Below are 19,988 nucleotides of genomic sequence, written 5' to 3' on the forward strand. Positions count from 1 at the left end.
ACTATAGTGTCAGTATGGTGTCACTATAGTGTCAGTATGGTGTCACTATAGTGTCTGTATGGTGTCACTATGGTGTCACTATAGTGTCTGTATGGTGTCACTATAGTGTCAGTATGGTGTCGTATGGTATCACTATAGTGTCAGTATGGTGTCACTATAGTGTCTGTATGGTATCACTATAATGTTGTATGGTATCACTATAGTGTCTGTATGGTGTCACTATAGTGTTGTATGGTGTCACTATAGTGTCAGTATGGTGTCACTATAGTGTCTGTATGGTGTCACTATAGTGTCCGTATGGTGTCACTATAGTGTCTGTATGGTGTCACTATAGTGTCTGTATGGTGTCACTATAGTGTCTGTATGGTGTCACTATAGTGTCTGTATGGTATCACTATAGTGTCTGTATGGTGTCACTATAGTGTCCGTATGGTGTCACTATAGTGTCAGTATGGTGTCACTATAGTGTCTGTATGGTGTCACTATAGTGTCAGTATGGTGTCACTATAGTGTCTGTATGGTGTCACTATAGTGTCTGTATGGTGTCTCTATAGTGTTGTATGGTATCACTATAGTGTCAGTATGGTATCACTATAGTGTCAGTATGGTGTCACTATAGTGTCTGTATGGTGTCACTATAGTGTCCGTATGGTGTCACTATAGTGTCCGTATGGTGTCACTATAGTGTCAGTATGGTGTCACTATAGTGTTGTATGGTGTCACTATAGTGTCTGTATGGTGTCACTATAGTGTCTGTATGGTGTCACTATAGTGTCGTATGGTGTCACTATAGTGTCAGTATGGTGTCACTATAGTGTCAGTATGGTGTCACTATAGTGTCTGTATGGTGTCACTATAGTGTCTGTATGGTATCACTATAGTGTCGTATGGTGTCACTATAGTGTCTGTATGGTGTCACTATAGTGTCCGTATGGTATCACTATAGTGTCGTATGGTGTCACTATAGTGTCAGTATGGTGTCACTATAGTGTCTGTATGGTGTCACTATAGTGTTGTATGGTGTCACTATAGTGTTGTATGGTGTCACTATAGTGTCAGTATGGTGTCACTATAGTGTCTGTATGGTGTCACTATAGTGTTGTATGGTGTCACTATAGTGTCTGTATGGTGTCACGATAGTGTCTGTATGGTGTCACTATAGTGTCTGTATGGTGTCACTATAGTGTCCGTATGGTATCACTATAATGTCGTATGGTATCACTATAGTGTCTTCCCGGGCATGAAGCTGTTTACATGTGTTTTGAGATGCTAAATAAAAGTCTAGCTTGTACCTCCGACTCCCATCTCTCGGCACCACACTATGCCACAATTTTAGATGCGGATTTTGTTAAACTAATATGTTTGCGCTGTGGACCAACACTATACATTGACGGGGAATGGGGTAGCAATACAGATAACACCATTAAACAGTTACACAACATAACAGAAATAATATCGATAGCAGCGTCCCTAGCAACCACCTTGGTGACAATGAAAACGTTGTATGGACACCATCCATCCATCTTTTGCATTATATGGAACAACCGCAATAAATGTGCCGTGGCTTTTGGAAACTCGTGTTCGTCTCGTTATCTTTTCGTTGTGGCCTACGAGCCGGTCATAACAACCATAACAAGTATCAAGCAGTTTTTACAGGTTTACTGTCTTTTTGTCAGATTCCAGTGCATCCAGACCTCACTGAAACCGGTGCAAAGAAAAAAATGTTTGGATAAATGAAGCTAAATGTGCATGTTTCTTTCAAACTTGCTATGAACCAGGGGTGAACAAAGTAGTCAGATCTTTAACTGTGGTGAAAAGTAAGACCACACATTCAAATGTAACTCAGAAAGTACAGAAGCATTTGCATCAAGATAGAACCATTAGAAAAGTGAATAATGTTCAGAGGCGCGGGAAGGTATTTTGAGTGGGGGTGCTGAGGTGCTGGACTCCAGTGAACACTATTACGGGCACTATCGAGCACGCACAAAAGCACTCCCCACACGCAAACACACAGTACACCCGCGACTGTTACAATGAAGGCTCGATAATCAGCTCACGGCATATAGGCAGGGGTAAAGTGCTATTTTTTACGAGTGGGGAGCGGACCTCACCTCCTCTACGGGGGTCCGGGGGCATGCTCCCCCGGGAAGATTTGTTTTAAATATTGAAGTTAAAGCATCACTCTGGTGCACTTTGAGAGCAACATGAAGAGATCTATGGATACATCTCTCAACACCCAGATGAAACACAACTGTAAGCAGATGTTCTTTTTCTTTATGGATATTTTACAAATCACTCCCCTTTCAGACTATATTCTTGTTTTACTGCCATATAGTATTTCATAAGTGTTTTTCCTTTATTCTCTTATTTGTTTTATAACTATAATGATCATATGAAAGTGTGCCGCGGAAATAATCTTTTGAATAATTTGTGACCAAACCGTTTGAGACCCACGGAGATAACTTCAGTCTGAGAGGAGAGCTCTCCTCCAGCTTGTTGTGGAACCAACAGCAACAGCTCCGTATGTCCGTTAGTGCAGCTAGCTAACCAGATGCTAACAACACGGCCCCTGCTGCGGGCACCGGTCTCTCTCTCTCTCTCCCTCTCCCTCTCTCTCTCCCTCTCTCACACAAACTAAATGCGCTATTTCCGCGCGCGCACACACACACGCGCACACACACACACACACACACACACACACACACACACACACACACACACACACACACACACACACACACACACACACACACAGAGCCGAGCTTGAATGACACAAGCACACTTTTATTTCCATGCAATTCTCTGATTGGTCTGGTGTCTTGCCTCTGTTGCATTCACTGAACACGGGAAATTACAGTCCTGCCGTCCTCTCTAGTGTCATGATGAGGTTGACGTAAAGCACAGTTAATGTATTATATTATTGAGGTAGAATTGTCCGGGGCTACAGAAAAAACATTCGGGGCAGGCCAAAATATTATTTTACCAACAATGTGGAATTTATTGGCTACATATTACACAGATTATGCACAGCGGGAGCAGCAATAACCGTCAAATAATAATTCAGACAGGGGAGCTCCGCACCCCCTGCCTGCCGCTAGGGGGTGCTGCAGCGCCCTCAGCACCCCCCTTCCCGCGCCCATGATAATGTTGCCCTCTGGCCCATTTTAGAACTATATGTGACATTATTGACTTTATTGTTTTATTTATTAATGTCTCCATTACTTGAACGTTGACGTTTTTTTTGTTTTTTTAATAAATGCACTCGGGGCTAGCTTGTTAGATGGATGATGGATTTGTATTCATATATTTGAGTTTGTCTGGGTTTGCTTTTAGGATAGTGACAGATACTGAACACATGAATGTACTTTTATGTGGATCCATGAATGGGCATATTTTCTTTAAAATGTCCTCCAACAGGAATTCAAGAGGAAATAAGTAGTAGTAGTAATAAATAATTCATGCAGCTTATTATCTACAAGCAAAACCGAGATGCATCTGGTGTTGAATGAAAGTGCTTTAATTCAGATGACATTAGCTTGTCTCACTAAGAAATTACAATTCAAAAATCACAAATGTTCACTTAGATAAATGACTGCTTATGAGCTTGATTAAATGCAAATAATGAAAACACGTGTTCGTTCACAAACCTTCACATGTCCGTCTGTCATTTTCCATTTGGCCTTCATGAACAGGAGAAACACGCAGCTGATCAAACTCTGGGATAACCACTTATTTTCCAGTCTGAGTGCCAGCCAGTACACACACACACACACACACACACACACACACACACACACACACACACACACACACACACACACACACACACACACACACACACACACACACACACACACACACACACACACACACACACACACACACACACACACACACACACACACACACACACACACACACACACACACACACACACACACACACACACACACACACACGCCACATTTCACAGTACAGTAGGTTGAACACAAATAAGAAACAACACCATTATTAAATACTCTTTTTACATTTATTTATATACATTTTATTTGACTTTGATCTGATCAGTATACCAGCCAAGTCCTGGCCGAGTTACAAGAAACACAACAAGAATAACAACAGAATAAATCACATTTTGTAAGCGTTATTAAAGGAGTGTGACCATTCTTGTGGTACTAATCAGAGCCAAGCATCTTAAGTTCATAAGTAATTCATGAACATGCTCAAAGAGCCTTCAGCGTGCATCTGATCTGGGATCAGCTCTGTATTTACTGTGAGGGCTGACTGATGCACAAAGGATGCTTCAGTCTGACTTTATTGAATGGTGGGACCCTGTGTCTCCGATCAGATGGTAGCAGCTCATACTCACTGTTCAGAACATGCTTTGGGTCGGAGATGATGTTGTTGGACCGCCTCACTAGGTTGTTATGATGTGCTGAGTCATAGAGTCTCTGACAGGGGGGACCAACAATCTTTGATAAGGCGTCATTGGGTGCTTTAATAAGACGAATAGAGAGCCAACATGCTACTCATATGGACGCTAATAAGCACAATAGTTAATGTATGCCTTAATGAAGGGCGAGCTAGAAAACCTCTGCATTCCATTGCAGTTCCATTTTAGTTTATCAAAGTACATATATGCAATTTCTGTATTTGTTTCCTTTCGTCAGTGTGTGTTGTACGGTATGATGGCAACACGTGTCCCTTTTCCCACAGTGTCAGATAAGGCTGTGAGTTCAGCTAATTCTTTGACGTTCTTAGAACCCCGATAGTCCATATTTGGGCACACGAAGACAGTTGAGCGTGGATAAAAAGCTGCAGAGAGAGCTCCTCTGCACCAGTCCACCCCAAGGATCCAAGGTGAGTTCAGTGTGCGCTTTGCTGCAGTGTGTATTCCTGTGTGTGTGTGCTCTGAGTGAAGCTGTGTGTGTCCCGCAGGATGTCTGTCTTCAGGTTCTCCGCTCTCGCTCTGCTGCTGCTGTCTGCCTGCTGCTGGGCCGACACTGAGGTAGGAGCAGTGGCAGGTGATATCTGCTCACATGTATAACAACACTTTTAAAAGTAACACATGCATGTATTTATATTTAGCATGTATTTACACCGTTGCTGACTTTTTAAGAATGTTCTCCATTTCTTTCTGTAAAGATTCTTCTTTAACTAATATATACTTTCAACAAATATACCCAGTTGAACAATTATATTAAGACACATTTTCATATTAGATATATTATTTTAGAAAAGCGCAAGTTTTCTGAAATGTTGTGTTGAAAAACGTAATTAAGGCATTGTGTATATTACACCATGTTCTTCTTTCTATTAGACTCAAAAAGCAAAAGAGGGGATAGGGCTCGGGTGAGGGTTAGGTTCAACATTTTAAAATGTCCAGTGCATCAAAAACACGCGTTTGTCTGTATTTTCATGTCTAAAAACATAGAATGTGTGATAAATAGATGACTGCTACAATACCTTTAGCTGTAACTATAAGCTCATGTGGTTTCTCTGTTTCTAATGAGTGTGTCTTTCTCCAACCCCACGCTGAACCTGCAGGCCGGTATGTATCTGCTCTAAAGATCAGACCTCAAGTCTTTACATGCTCAGTTTGTGCCGTTGTGTTTTTACATGTGTGTTGTTGATGTCTCTCTGCAGGGAAGGAATCCGACGGGCTTTCTGTGTCTGAAATTCTGGAGAGGGCCAACGCAAATCTGGGTGAGTGTGAGCGGCCGCACCTCGTGCTCCTCCTCTTCCGTCAGTATCTCCTCAGCAGGAGTTTGAGCTGCGCTGTGATGTGTTTCAGTTCGCTCCGACGATGGGCCCATCCTGACTGAGCTGGACATCGCCATCGACAACGAGGCAGAGAGAAACGCCGACCCCTGCACCAGCCGTGGCTGCAAGTGGTTGAAGAACAGCGATGGAAAGGTCTACGTTCCTTATTACATCACCGACCACTTCTGTAAGTGTTTCAACTGGAGTCTCTACTAATGCTGATCAACTCTCAACGACTGCACACAGCTCAATTAAAGGGAACATATTGTGCCGATTTCAGGTTCATTATAAGATTTGGGTTTCTGCTAGAAAATGTTTCCATATTTTGTGATCTAAAAAACACATAACGTTCCTCATGATGTCTGTTGAATGATACCTGCGTTATACCTCCTCCCAGCCTCCCGCGAGAAGGCCATCATCACCCGTGGCCTGGAGTCCTTCTCCTCCATCTCCTGCATCCGCTTCAGACCCACCTTTAGCAACGACCACGAATGGCTGCAGATCGAGTCCCAGAATGGGTGCGAAGATGATTATGTGGTAGAGTTTGAGACCTCAGCTTTCCTCACGCCTCCGCATGCTCTAACTCGACTCTCCCTCTGTCCAGCTGCTGGTCCTACGTCGGCCGTCGTGGTGGAAGGCAGGTGGTGTCTCTGGACCGCAGCGGATGTCTTTACCATCACACCGTCCAGCACGAGCTGCTCCACGCTCTGGGCTTCAACCACGAGCAGACCCGCTCCGACAGAGACAAGCACATCAGAGTCGTGTTGCAGAACGTCATGTATGGTAATGTTATTCAAAATGATGGAAGATGTGAGAGAGGAGAGTCGGGAACAGGCCCTGGCGCCTCCTAGTGGACAAACAGGAACACAGTTCAAGGGACCTTCATTACCAACTCGTTTATAATGTATTCATTGTAAAGAACAAAGGATGTTTTTGGCCTCACACATTTGGACATGTGATGTTTCTTCTGTTTTAGATTGTATTAAACCAGGGTTTCTGCAGTTCCTATAACGTCCTAAAGCATGGGGTGTCAAACTCAATTTCATCGCGGGCAACATTAGCATTATGGTTGCACTCGAAGGGCCGGTTGTAACTTTTAAGACTATATAAATATATATTATATAAAATAGTGTATTATATTACATTATTGCCTCTGAATTGGATTATTATCGGATAGGATAATAACTTAGTAATGAACTACGTCTGAAAGCAGAAGTCCAGGGCAAATAACTGCAAGTCTCTTCAGTGCACATGGCACACAACGAGATGCATTGTGGGACATGTAGTTTATGGGCAACGTGCTTCTGTAAATCGGCATGTAACCGTATAATAAACGTAATATATTCTTTGCAAGCTCTTGCGGGCCACATAAAAAGAACTCGCGGGCCGGATTTGGCCCCCGGGCCTTGAGTTTGACACCCCTGTCCTAAAGGCATTGAAATGCTCCGTCTCCAGCAGCACGACTCCTTCCCGTCCACAGTCAGCGGGACTTCAAGGCACACAAACGTTACTTTAACGTTAAGTAATGTTGTTCTTGTGGTTTCTTTTAGGCATGGAGCACAACTTCTACAAGATTGCCACCCTGAACCAGGGCACCCCCTACGACTACAACTCTGTCATGCAGTACTACAGGTGAGAACGAGAAGAAGTCACTTCCTCCCTGCTGTGTGTGTGTGTGTGTGTGTGTGTGTGTGTGTGTGTGTGTGTGTGTGTGTGTGTGTGTGTCTCACTGTAACTGCTTCCTGTCCTTTTGTAGGACCGCCTTCTCCAGGAATGGCGAGCCCACAATGATCCCCATCCCTGATCCCAACGTGTCCTTTGGCAACGCTAGGGAGATGAGCAGCAACGACATCGCCAGGCTCAACACTCTGTACCAGTGCTGTGAGTGTCCACGAGACCCCTTCCTCAATCGTGTCTCTATGCTTCCCTCGCCTCCACCTAATGCAGCGCTTTGTTGTTCTGTTACAGAGGAAGCTGTTCCCGTGAGCTGATCGATGATCAGAGTCAACAACAGAAGCTGCAGATTCACTCAATCATACAATAAAGTTATTTTACTGAGTTGAAACAGTCTGTGTTCTTTTTGAGCCACTCGGAGAACTCTGCACGGTACATCGTGTACTCCACTACCTTTATGTTGTACCCTACAAAGCCATTCAGACTAGCTGCTCCTTCACCAGCTCTGAGGACACTTTCATGATCAATCTTTATAAAACATATATATATTATTCTGAAATGGACCAATCTGCACAACGACTACTTTCACTTTTGAATCTTTAAGTAGATTTTGATGCCAATACTTTTGTTCTTTTACTTGAGGAACATTTTGAATGCAGGACTTTTACTGTAACAGAGTATTCCTACACTCTGGTACTTTGTACTTACAAGATCTGAGTACTTCTCCCACCTCTGCGCACCTGGCGTGACAACGCTACTCGTAATTGGGGCAACAGAGCTACGAGATAAGGGAGTCCAAAAAAGTGTCTTTTGCTCTTTTATTAAATAGTTGAACTTAGAAGTTGTTAGAATAAAAGAACACGACGTAAGCCTGGTTGCCCCCGGAAACACTCAGATGTGAATAAAACTAATAACCATTTTCACCTAAAGACTAAATCAAAAATAGCTGCCAACATGAATGAGTGTGTGTGTGTGTGTGTGTGTGTGTGTGTGTGTGTGTGTGTGTGTGTGTGTGTGTGTGTGTGTGTGTGGCCAAGCATTACTATACTTGTGGGGACCTAAATCTGTTTACATAGTCACGTGTGGGGACTCGCCTCCTAGGGTAAGGGTTAGGATAAGTCTCCAGGAAATGCATGTAAGTCAATGTAATGTCCCCTGAAGTGATGTATACATGGTGTGTGTGTGTGTGTGTGTGTGTGTGTGTGTGTGACATGAACAGTTATTGATTACCCACAAAGATAAGCTGTTACACATGACATGCATCCTGACCAGAGCCACGAAGAAACAGCATGAGACGCAGCGAGGACATAAAGGAGAGGGTGTGTGTGTGTTGTATTAATAACTGTCCCACATACCTGCTGCTCCGGTGTCTCCTTTAGCCGTGTCCTCGTCACGGGACTCAGAAGGTCACATCAGCTTCACATGTCAATATATACTGTATATGATATGTTTAAGTACAAGGAGAAGTACTCAGATCTTGTACTTGAGTCAAAGTAAGAAGTACTCAGATCTTGTACTTGAGTAAAAGTACTCAGATATTGTACTTCAGTAGAAGTACTCAGATCTTGTACTTGAGTAAAAGTAGAAGTACTCGGATCTTGTACTTGAGTAAAAGTAAGAAGTACTCAGATCTTGTACTTGAGTAAAAGTAGAAGTACTCAGATCTTGTACTTCAGTAGAAGTAGAAATACTCAGATCTTGTACTTCAGTAGAAGTACTCAGATCTTGTACTTGAGTAAAAGTAGAAGTACTCGGATCTTGTACTTGAGTAAAAGTAAGAAGTACTCAGATCTTGTACTTGAGTAAAAGTAGAAGTACTCAGATCTTGTACTTGAGTAAAAGTACTCAGATCTTGTACTTCAGTAGAAGTAGAAATACTCAGATCTTGTACTTCAGTAGAAGTACTCAGATCTTGTACTTGAGTAAAAGTAGAAGTACTCAGATCTTGTTCTTGAGTAAAAGTAGAAGTACTCAGATCTTGTACTTGAGTAAAAGTAGAAGTACTCAGCTCTTGTTCTTGAGTAAAAGTAGAAGTACTCAGATCTTGTACTTGAGTAAAAGTAGAAGTACTCAGATCTTGTACTTCAGTAGAAGTAGAAATACTCAGATCTTGTACTTCAGTAGAAGTACTCAGATCTTGTACTTGAGCAAAAGTAGAAGTACTCAGCTCTTGTTCTTGAGTAAAAGTAGAAGTACTCAGATCTTGTACTTGAGTAAAAGTAGAAGTACTCAAAGAAATACAGTAATTGTAATGCCACACATATTTAATTTTAAGGTGACATTGAGGTGCCCTAAAATAAAGTGTATTATTGATCTTATATCTGTGCCTATATCACACCATTAATGTTCCTTATTTGAGTTTGTCCTGGTGTGAATAGGTAGATCTGCAGTGTTCTCTCCATGTTCAGCAGAGCAGGTACGGCCCTCCCCCCACAGTCACACTGGTGTTGCCTGATCCCCTCTAGTGTGTGCTCACAAAGCATGTCACTCTGGGCCAGCCATATCCGCAGCACCAACACCTTCTCTGCCTCTGGATGCATAATAACACCGTGAAGCCTTACGGCAACCTAAAACCTCTCTTTCCATAAGGCAAGGCAAGTTTATTTATATAGCACTTTTCAACGCAAGGTAATTCAAAGTGCTTTACAAAAAAAAAGAAAGACATTAAGCATTAAAAAAGAAAAGCTAATAAAAATATTAGCTTTTTTTTTAACAGCAATTCACGAGCGCCCCTCATTTTCTTTTAAAAACGGACAAAGTGTCTGTGTGAGTTTTGATGCAGGAGACAATCTTTTATGATGCATTTTAAATAGAATATACGAAACGTAAATCCCCCAAATTAAATATGTATTTCCCGATCAAGGCATGGTCCGCCTCGTACGCGATTCATAAAGCCGGTAAATAAAATAAAACACCAGAAAGGAAACCAGACATGAGATATGTTTTATTCCACAGCCCAGCACTTCATCACACAGTTCACACACAGAACGAGATAAATACAACATATTTATAGTTTTTCTAGGCAGTGATTATTATTTAATGTGATTATCAATAAAATGTCCAGGTTTTTCAGTAAATACAGTTATTTTCGTGATGATTTTGGTAATAATTGCCTTCATTCTTTTATCCCACGAGCAGGCGGTTGTGTTTCGCGGCAAACAAGCAGGCGTTAAATATCAGTGGATTTTTATATATTTTCGAAATCTGTGCGCTGGGCTGTGAAAGAAAGCGTTATTAAACCTGGTAATGTCTCAAGAGACCAACACATATAATTCCTCACAGCATCAAGAAGAAGCCAGAATAAAATACATTCAACTTAATTAGAAGTAACGTTTCCCTTCTTCTAATTTAAAACTGTCCGAATATGCAAACGACCGCTGATAAATAAATGAAAGGAGTTGTTTTTGCATCAGATTAACTAAAATTAAGATTTAGATAATTCAATTAAAGGCAGATTTAAGCCGCAGATAAACGTGGAGACACTTCTTTCAGGTCCTTTTCGGCGGTTTAAATCTTTGCTAACGGCTTATTTTGGGGGTTTTGGACACTTAAAGCAGGCACTTCTTATCATTATCTCACACGATCGATGACCTATGACTGATGTGTCGTTGCAGCCCGCCTGAGATCACAGGGTCTCCGTAAGATGAGCAAATTAGACGGTTTCTTTGTTCAGAGTTTTAAAACGAGAGCTGTCGGTCACATGACGACCCGACGACAGCTGTAACTTTGACCCCGCTGATAAATAGAGAGTCCTTCCAGGGGAGGTTGAGACGCAGTTAAAGGGACGCTTCCTTTATTCTGTGACTGACGGGGACACGTTGTAAAAAGAGAGCGCTGCAGCCGTTACTCCAACCTTGAAAGAGTCCCTCAGTGTCTCCTGGGACACGTCTCATACTGCAGCACCTCTTTTCACCAGCTGTCTGAAACCAGAGCCGCTGCGATTGGTTGGCTGGCCGGCTCTGTTGTGATTGGTTAAACCGCTTAAGAAATGTCCCGCCCCTTTAGCCCATCACGTACAGTGCGTTTGAGCGCTAGCCAATAGGAGCGGGAGTAGTGGTCATTACAAAGCTAGCTGCAGCGCCCTCTCATTGTTGGACAAAAGAAATCGTCCCCCTTGAGACACGGAGAGATGGTTTGATCCAGATTGAAGAGACCCTTTATCAGAGTATTTGAATGAGGCGGGGGTTTCAGGAGTTGGATGTAAGTCTTCTAAAGCGGCATCATGCAGGTGGGGGTGGGGTTAAAGGTCACGAGGGTGCAGCTCGGATCACGTCTGGTGCACCTCGTGGAACATCAGCTCTCGGGGGATGCGCGTCTCGGGGCCGTACAGTGTTCCCGCCCGGCGCTCGAACGCCGCCACGTTCTGCTTCACCACCTCGTCGAAGAACATGGTGGCGAGCTGAGAGTGGAGCAGGGAGCGGAACTCAAAGGAAATCTGCATCAGAACAGAGAGGGGGGGGGGGGGGGGGGGGGGATCATTACAATGTGTTTAGAGCAACGACAAGGAGAGAGAGGAGGCGGGACATATGCAGTGATCCTGCGGTCATGTTCAATGTTTGTTTCTCATGTATATGTGTTGATGCTACCGTGATGCAAGGCGCATGTCAGACCGGATCTGACCCAGAGTCAGATCTAAACATGAGGAGTTCAGACATTATGCTCCAAACATCTGGAACGACCTGCAGGTCCGCGGCAACTCTGACTGCTTTTAGATCCAGCAAGAAGACTTTTCTGTTTGCCGCTGCTTCTAATTGAACCGTTCACATCTCGCTGTAACTTTTATCCATGTTCTGTTCTCTTTGCTTTGAAATGAGCCTTTTATAATGTTTCTTAATGCCTTTCCTTTTTGTAAAGCCCCTTGTGTTGAACGGTGCTTTACAAATAAACTTGTCTTGCCTAAAGTGTCATCGTATCGTATCTGGTATCCGGGCAGATCTGTAGAAATATGCCAACCCACAAACGTAGAGATGAGATCCCTAAATAAAAGTCCTGATGGAAGGAGATGTAGGAAATATATTTAAAACTGCTTTTCATTAACTACTTAAACAATTAGATGTATTCAAAGATTTGGATTTTATTTATTTTTGCAGATTTGCAAATCGTCGTTATTTGCAAATCTTTATTTTGCATTCATGGATTTGTCCCATTTACACACAGACTGCCGATCCGTTCACTCCACACTAACAAACAGAATCTACTCGCTTCTTTTGTTTGTAACATGAGGAGATCGATATCTGTGCGCTGGATACGAAGCTACACTAATACAGGCGGCTCGCTAAGCTAAGCTAGCTGAGGTGCAGTGGGATAGTGCGTTGATCTTCAGATCAGAGGAACACCGGTTCAATCCCGCAGGGGCTCAGCCGGTTCAAGTCCCCCACATGGAGCATGGACTGCTACTTGGAGAGGTCCCAGTTCACCTCCTGTCCTGCGGTGGTGCCCTTGAGCAAGGCACCGGACAACCCCCTTCCCCCCTCACTCCCATTGCTCCCCGGGCGCTGTACAATAGTTGCCCACTGCTCCTAGGGCTAGACTCTTAGGGCTAGACTCCTAGGGCTAGACTCCTAGGGCTAGACTCCTAGCGCTAGACTCCTAGCGCTAGACTCCTAGCGCTAGGAGTCTAGCGCTAGACTCCTAGCGCTAGACCCTAGGATGGGTTAAATGCAGAGAACACATGTCACTGTGTGCTCTGCATGTGAGAGGGTTTCATCGATGTATAACATGTCTGAAATATATCATGTGTAATGCAAAGCGCCTGAGGACTTGGAAAAGTGCACATTTATGTAAATATATTTAACACGTTCATTCAGACGCTCAACGTTTTGCTGTGATATCTTGCTTCAACAGTTACTTTATCATTATTTGTATTCTACTTTGTCTTTATTTGTACCCTGGTTTCACTCTGACCCCGTTGCTGCTACAAGCGCCTGACTTTCCCCATGGGGGTCAATGAAGCTCCATCTCATCTCAAATGAAATGTGATGTGTTGGTGTCGTTGGTGTCGTTGTCGTCGTTTTGTTTCTTTCCGTTAACTGTCAAGTGGGAACTAAGTATTTGTGTTAGTTCGTGTTTGTGTTTCTCTTATTTTCCTGCGATGCTGTGATGTGTGGCTGTGAATAAGAACATATGAAGGGCAGACCATCTGTCTATGTTTTTAGAAAGGGGCCGGTCATAGAACATTATTTTCTGCTCCCTGCTCCTTTCCGGTCAAAGGCGAGTTCATAGAGACGTGTTTTGTAAATATTTGTTAAACATGAAGTTGTGCTTGGCATGAACGGAACAAATACAAATGAAATGTCGAGATCCCGCTCTAACGCTCGTTGAGAAAGCACCTGGGGGGTTTACTCACAGAAAAGTCTACGGTGCAGGTTCGGGGGTATCCGGGGATCCCAGGGCTGAAGCGCCAGATGGTCTCCAGATGATTGAACAGCTTCCCGTCTGTGCACACCGCCTGGAGGGGGGAGGGGGGGAGGTCAGAAATTAGTCTTTGTTTATTCCAGGGGGGAATTAGGGTTTTGTGAAAGCTGCTCTATTTTAGAATTAAATAAACAATATAAACATGTGTAAAAACATTAAAAAGTAAAGCAAGAATGTGGAATATTTTTTTTTTACTAATATCCAAGAAAAAGACACATTTAGTAAAATATATAAAAAGAACAAAAGAAGTGAGAATGTGCAATAAAAACGTCAATAAAATAGTCAAATTAAATACTTTAAATTAAATATTAACAGTTAAAGGTGGGGTAGGTAAGTTTGAGAAACCGGCTCGAGATACACTTTTTGTTATATTCCATGGAATGCTCTTAACATCCCGATAGCAATAAATATCTGAAGTGCTTTGACAACAAATCCATAAAGAAAATTAATCTGTGGAAGCCGTAATACTATAAAAAGTACAACCAATCATCTGAGCCGGCCCGGCTAAAGTAACTGGATGGCCTGCCTGCCTGTCAGCCTTCCATCGGGGCACAAACTTATCTCGTGCCCTCATTGGTCATGTGCGCGTTCGTGTGTGTTGGAGGAGGGGCTCTGTGAGGAAGCGGCAGATTTTCTCCGGTTGTGTATTTTCAAATTCTAGCGATCTCGAGCCGGTTTCTCAAACTTAACTACCCCACCTTTAAATAAAGATATTTTTGAGACATAAAAGTAAATGTTCAATAAAAAGACAAAAATAAATAGAATTTCTTTTTTAATCCTAAGAAGCTAAAGTGAGAATGTGCAATACAAATATTCCATAACTAATTAGGGACGCAGCGATACATCGACGCTGTCTTTGCGGACAGACCTGACGAAGCATGTGTTCGGACTTCGTACAAATATGCAGTCATTTAGGCCGGTTTGGATCAAGCCGGTTCGATACAATTAAAGCAAACGGTAACATGGCTCATACTCGGGATTAGGGCTGCACGATATATCGCGTCATGGCGATGATCGCGTTATGCGCAGGACGTGCGATTTTTTAGTTGTAATTGTTCGGTCGATAAAAAGGTCTGAAAATAGTGAGAAATGTCCGTCACAATTTCCCTAGAGTTGAAGGTGATGTCTTTAAAATGTTCCGTCAAAGATATTCTCTTTAATGTGATATAAAACCGAGGAAAGCCGGACCTCCGTATCTGAGAGGCCGTTATCAGCATTTGAAGAATATGATATGATAATATGAATCAGCCGACTTATTGAATCAGATCTAGAAAAATGTTTTAGGACGTGCGATATTAAGCAGGCAAATGAACTCAAACACGTCATGTTACTTTTGCTGCTTGCTCCAAAAGGAAAACGGTCATGTCAGGGTTCTGGAGTGAGTGACAGCAAACCGCCAATCACAACCAGTCTTGATCAGATCGCAGCAGGACAACCGAGCTAGCGCAGCTTGTTGCTCTGATGACTTACGATCCAGACGTCCGTGACTAAAATCCTTCATCCGGTTAAATATAGTTAAAAAAATACCAATTGTAAAACATTAAAGTTCAAGAAAGGATGGTTTAACTGTCTTTTGTTCAATTCCTGTATTTTTTCGTATGGCAGGGGAAGAAAATATCGCAATGTCAGTTCTTTCCAATACTAGGGATGCACCGATACATCCGTGTACACACACCTTTTCCCCACCATTGGCACATCGGTAAAATGCTCCGATGTTTACGTTTTGCTCGGTGAGCGGGAGACGTCGCGTTGTAGATCGGTGCATCCCTAGTTTTATATATGTTATCAAGTTTCTTTACCTCTATACTCTCTTTGATATCGACTATTCTTGCACTATTTCCATTGTATTTTATTTGTATTTACTTGCACTATGGTATCTGTGCTGCTCTGTTGGAGGAGGAGCCTGTGACCTCAGAACGTCATGGTCATAGCCACACTGTAGCTCTGCACACATGACGATGAAAGCCTTGAACCTTGAAGCAGCAGCTGTGCCGTCTCTGCAGGACTCACCTTGACCAGGTGCGGCCTCACGTTGGTGATCATGGAGGTGTAGCGCTCCACCACGGGGGGGAAGCCCACCTCCAGGTGAGCCTTGGCGTGCCCCGCTCTCTTCATGACGGTCGTGGACTTCTTGCACCACGGGACGAAGTGTTTGTAGTCGTCCACGTTGGCCACCACGTCGTACATCTCCTGCATCGAGAAGCTGAGGCGTGCACAATAGGATTCAAATATATATAACTTTATTTATACAGGTCTTTAGATACACAAAAAGATAAACAACAGAAGTCGATAAACAAAGGATGGAATAAAACAAGAATTACAAATGTTAATATATAAATAAAATAAGAATAATAAGGGATTAACAAAACAATAAATTAAATAAGAATAAATAAAAAAATAAGAATAATAACTAAATAAGAATAACATATATAAAACAATAACAAAATAATAAAACAAATAATACAATAATAAAATAAATAAAGATTTAAAAATAAGAATGTAAAGAAAGGACTAACATAGTAATCAATACCCCTCAATATAAATGAGTAATAATGTCGTGGATGAATTACCCGAGTATCCTGCGCTCTGAGTACTCCTTCCTCTTGTTGGTGAAGCTGAGGAAGCTTCTGCTCGGAGGAACCGTCGTCATCGTGTCCTGAAAGCAAAGCATTCTGGGAGTTCTGGTCATCAGAATGCCGCATGACGACAGGTGTCTGAAAGGTGAGCGGAAACGTCCCGTTAGATTCACTCTGGAAAGAGGGAGTCTCTGCGACGACAACAACAACAACAACATCACAGAGCTTCCAGAGACTGAAGGCAGAGGACAATCATAGCAAGGTGTGTGTGTGTGTGTGTGTGCTGGAGGTTTCTGAGTTCTCTTATGAACGGTGAAAGCTTTGTCCCCCGACTAAATCACGAGAGCAGGATCCTGTGTTTACTTTACCTTTCCATTTCTACAGTAAATCCGCAGGCGCGAGGTGTTTCTGTGTTGTTTCCTAAAGGCAGCTTCTCCCTCCCTGGTGCAATCAGCCTTCCAACGATAAAGTGATGTGCTGCTGAAGTCTGTCTCTAATATGTGACTCAGGGGACTGGGGACATAAGACATGTAAAGCCAGTTAGAGCTTTAACTCTGAGGGGTCCCAGTTCACACGTCTCCCATATGTTTCACGATTATATTTCTCTGGACGTTTTCCTCTATTTCCCGGCATTTAGACCAATAACTCAGCCTCGCTCTCATTAGTGTACATTTCGCCAGGTCAATGTTGAGATGGACCACCATTTGTATTTGAATCCCTGAACCCTACACCCCCAGAGTTCCCTTCTCACGTCCTAGACCGTGATGTCTTTATGTTAGCTATTTAGCATTTCATCATTAGATTAGCATGTCTGTGAGATCCCAAGATAGCCCTCAGACGTCTCCGTGTTTACATGCAGAATGAAGGTGACCCTTTTCCATGCCCGGCTACAAGCTACTGTACTTCAGTAAAGATATTAAGGTACTTTATACTTTCACTACATTTATTTTACATATTTAGTTACTTTGCAGATCTAGGTTCTGTATACAAAATACATACATTACATAATCCTATATTATTAAAGGTTAAGCTACCCAGCTGTAGATACAGTCATTCAAGTAAACCCTAACTTGATACGTATGGTGTTTAAATGGGCCATTCTGCAAAACGAGTACTTTTGATACTTTAATTATATTTTGATGATAATACTTTTCTACTTTTACTTGAGGATCATTTTGAATGCAGGACGTTTACCTACACTCTGGTACTTTTACTCAAGTACACGATCTGAGTATATACTGGCAAGAAATCTACAAGAGATTGTACAGTGCAATCAGAGATACGTCCACGTTTTAGAGCAAGTCCACGAATCCAGTCTTTGTCGAGTCTGTCACTGCTGGCGCCACTTCTGATCAGTTTGCACCCTATTGATATTTAACTCGTTTAAAGACAGACTCCTTATTTCTTTAGAGAATTCTCCACACTAGCTTTTGACCATTTCCTCACATGACTGGTTGAGTGTGTCCAAAGATAGCCCTCACAGATCAGACTTTAGGTGACCCTTGGCCGGCTTCAGTTACCTGATGCTCTGTCTCAGGCCTCCTCTTGGTCCCCCTGCTGAGAGCACTGACCGGGGGGAGCCCACCGAGGCGATCTGCAGGAAGTCACTGAAGGTCCGTACCCCCATGGGGAGCCTCCGGGCTCCTGCCGAGGCTGCCATCCAACCAGCCGGGAGAAGGAGCTGCTGGGACCGGGGAACAGAGGACTGTAGACCGGGGTTCAGAGGACTGTAGACCGGGGGCTTGATCACCAGAGACCGGGGTTCAGAACACCCGGAGACCGGGGTTCAGAGGACCAGAGACCGAGGTTCTGAGGACTAGAAGCCGGGCGAAGGATCTGCTGAGACCTGAATCCGTGGTTTGAGAGCCTCTGACACCGGTCCAACAAAACCCGGAGTGCAAACACTCTTCTTCTTCCGGTGTAATAGTTCCCACGTTCGTCACTAACCCCGACCGACCAGAATAACCAGTTATTTATTGGTTACCGTAACTATGCGTCGCTTCTATAGCCGTTGCGGTGCTAACGTTAGCTCGCCGTTAGCATTGTTTCATAACGAGTCCCGAATAAAAGCGACCTTCCGCCGCGCTTTGTCTGTCCTTTTTTTTAAACGGCAACGCGCACATCCCTCCGCGATTGGAGAAATAGTTCTCTATAAAGTTGAATTAATGGGTGATTCCTTGAGGTTTCGGTTGTTGTTAAACACCGCCCGGCCGAGAACGACCTTCTGATTAAACTGGAGCCGGTGGGACAGACTGTTCTTCTTATTCCTCTTCTTCTTCTTTGGTGTTTATTGGTGGTTGGCAAACCAACTTGTAGGTGCATTACCGCCACCAACTGGACTGGAGTGTGGACAAGAGACTATGCAGAAAATAATAAACAAAAGAAAAAAGAACTAAACCTCTAGAATAGATTATTTTAAATTGATCAATTTCTCTTAGAAATGTAATAATCTCACAATATATGTTGCCTGATTTTTTCGACAGACTGTTCTTCTGGCAGTTGTTCGCCGAAGCTCTGCGGGGAAACAGTGCCCCCTGTGGACTGGAGAGGAACCGCTTCTTCTTATTTTCTTTTAATGGTGGTTCAAACAAACCCCCTTCAGGGATGAAGTGCACGGTTTCACCGAATAAAATAATAAGAAATAAGGAATAAAAAAAAAGAAATAACAATAAAATAACGAAATAACAATACAATAATAACACAATAATTAATAATAAATAAATAATACACTGCAGTACCTCCTCCCTCCACGCTGCAGTACCTTCTCCCTCCACACGGGGCGGTTCCCCTGCAGAACCTCCTCCCTCCACACTGCAGTACCTTCTCCCTCCACGCTGCAGTACCTTCTCCCTCCACACGGGGCCGTTCCCCTGCAATACCTCCTCCCTCCACACTGCAGTACCTCCTCCCTCCACAGGGGGCGGCCTCTCCGCTCAGCTCCCCGGCCCCGCCACGCCTGTAGGCGGACTCTCAGATCCGTCAGACCACAGACCGGACTACCGACAACAACACTGACACATCGGAGCGCATTTCTGTTCGCAGCCGGCCATGGGTGTAGTCTATCCGCGGACTCAGTAGCTCCGCCGGTAAAACCTGCAGGTTTCCTCCTCATGAAGGAGCTCCGTCCCGGCTGAGTTTGGGAGATGGGAGTCCAAAACATCGCAGACCAGGTACAGGCTATTTCCTGGAGCAGTGTTTGTGGCGCAGGCTATTTGCTGGAACAGCGTTTGCTATAACGGTGTTAACTGGAAACAGTGTTTGTGCTGTGGCGCAGTCTATTTCCTGGAACAGTGTTTGTGCTGGAGCTGTGTTTATGGTGCAGGCTACTTGCTGGAACAGTGTTTGCTGGAACAGTGTTTGTGGCGCAGTCTATTTGCTGGAACACTCCAGCTCTTCAACATACAACGTCTAATACACGAACCGAGTTTCATTTTCACCTTATTCGTAGTGCATGCTTATTAAATAGGAATCACACTGTTACCATCCCCCTTTAATTAGATTTTTGTCACATGAACTGATATAATCTGCTGCTCTAATCGAGGCCCAGTTCTGGGGCTCAGC

General features: G+C 43.4%; 3 protein-coding genes across 3 annotated transcripts in view; 2 read left to right on the forward strand and 1 right to left on the reverse strand.

Moving 5' to 3' along the window:
* The first annotated feature begins 4,049 nt into the window (after positions 1-4,049).
* Positions 4,050-7,822, forward strand: LOC117443176 (hatching enzyme 1.2-like). The gene is made up of 8 exons (XM_071202549.1): positions 4,050-5,024; positions 5,647-5,706; positions 5,795-5,950; positions 6,161-6,281; positions 6,368-6,546; positions 7,314-7,395; positions 7,520-7,644; positions 7,732-7,822. Coding segments are annotated over exons 1-8 (810 nt in total). The 5' UTR covers positions 4,050-4,939; the 3' UTR covers positions 7,734-7,822.
* A 2,546-nt stretch (positions 7,823-10,368) lies between these two features.
* coq10a (coenzyme Q10A) lies at positions 10,369-18,699 on the reverse strand. Its single transcript, XM_034079130.2, has 5 exons — positions 17,948-18,699; positions 16,422-16,565; positions 15,862-16,054; positions 13,784-13,885; positions 10,369-11,872 (listed from the first exon to the last, which is right to left on the reverse strand). Exons 1-5 carry the CDS (start codon positions 18,085-18,087, stop codon positions 11,705-11,707), a joined length of 747 nt encoding a protein of 248 aa, XP_033935021.1. The 5' UTR covers positions 18,088-18,699; the 3' UTR covers positions 10,369-11,704.
* Positions 18,700-19,418: 719 nt separating this feature from the next.
* Positions 19,419-19,988, forward strand: part of LOC117443177 (serine/threonine-protein phosphatase 6 regulatory ankyrin repeat subunit C-like) — a 44,945-nt gene continuing 44,375 nt past the window's right edge. The window contains exon 1 of the mRNA XM_034079128.2: positions 19,419-19,597. Coding sequence (XP_033935019.1) covers positions 19,571-19,597 — 27 coding nt within the window. The 5' untranslated portion in view covers positions 19,419-19,570. The remainder of the gene's footprint in view (positions 19,598-19,988) is intronic.

The sequence above is a fragment of the Pseudochaenichthys georgianus genome, unplaced genomic scaffold (genome assembly GCF_902827115.2).
Source record: "Pseudochaenichthys georgianus unplaced genomic scaffold, fPseGeo1.2 scaffold_551_arrow_ctg1, whole genome shotgun sequence".
In the NCBI taxonomy this organism is placed as follows: domain Eukaryota; kingdom Metazoa; phylum Chordata; class Actinopteri; order Perciformes; family Channichthyidae; genus Pseudochaenichthys; species Pseudochaenichthys georgianus.

Excerpts from the sequence above, each read along its gene's own strand:
- coq10a (XM_034079130.2), bottom strand. The coding sequence starts at position 18,087 with ATGGCAGCCTCGGCAGGAGCCCGGAGGCTCCCCATGGGGGTACGGACC. Across the intron at positions 16,055-16,421 it reads TCAGAGCGCAGGATACTCGG|CTTCTCGATGCAGGAGATGT; the intron begins GTAATTCATCCA and ends TGCACGCCTCAG. Across the intron at positions 11,873-13,783 it reads CCTGCACCGTAGACTTTTCT|ATTTCCTTTGAGTTCCGCTC; the intron begins GTGAGTAAACCC and ends GTTCTGATGCAG.
- LOC117443176 (XM_071202549.1), top strand. The coding sequence starts at position 4,940 with ATGTCTGTCTTCAGGTTCTCCGCTCTCGCTCTGCTGCTGCTGTCTGCC. Across the intron at positions 5,707-5,794 it reads GAGGGCCAACGCAAATCTGG|TTCGCTCCGACGATGGGCCC; the intron begins GTGAGTGTGAGC and ends GATGTGTTTCAG. Across the intron at positions 7,396-7,519 it reads TCTGTCATGCAGTACTACAG|GACCGCCTTCTCCAGGAATG; the intron begins GTGAGAACGAGA and ends GTCCTTTTGTAG.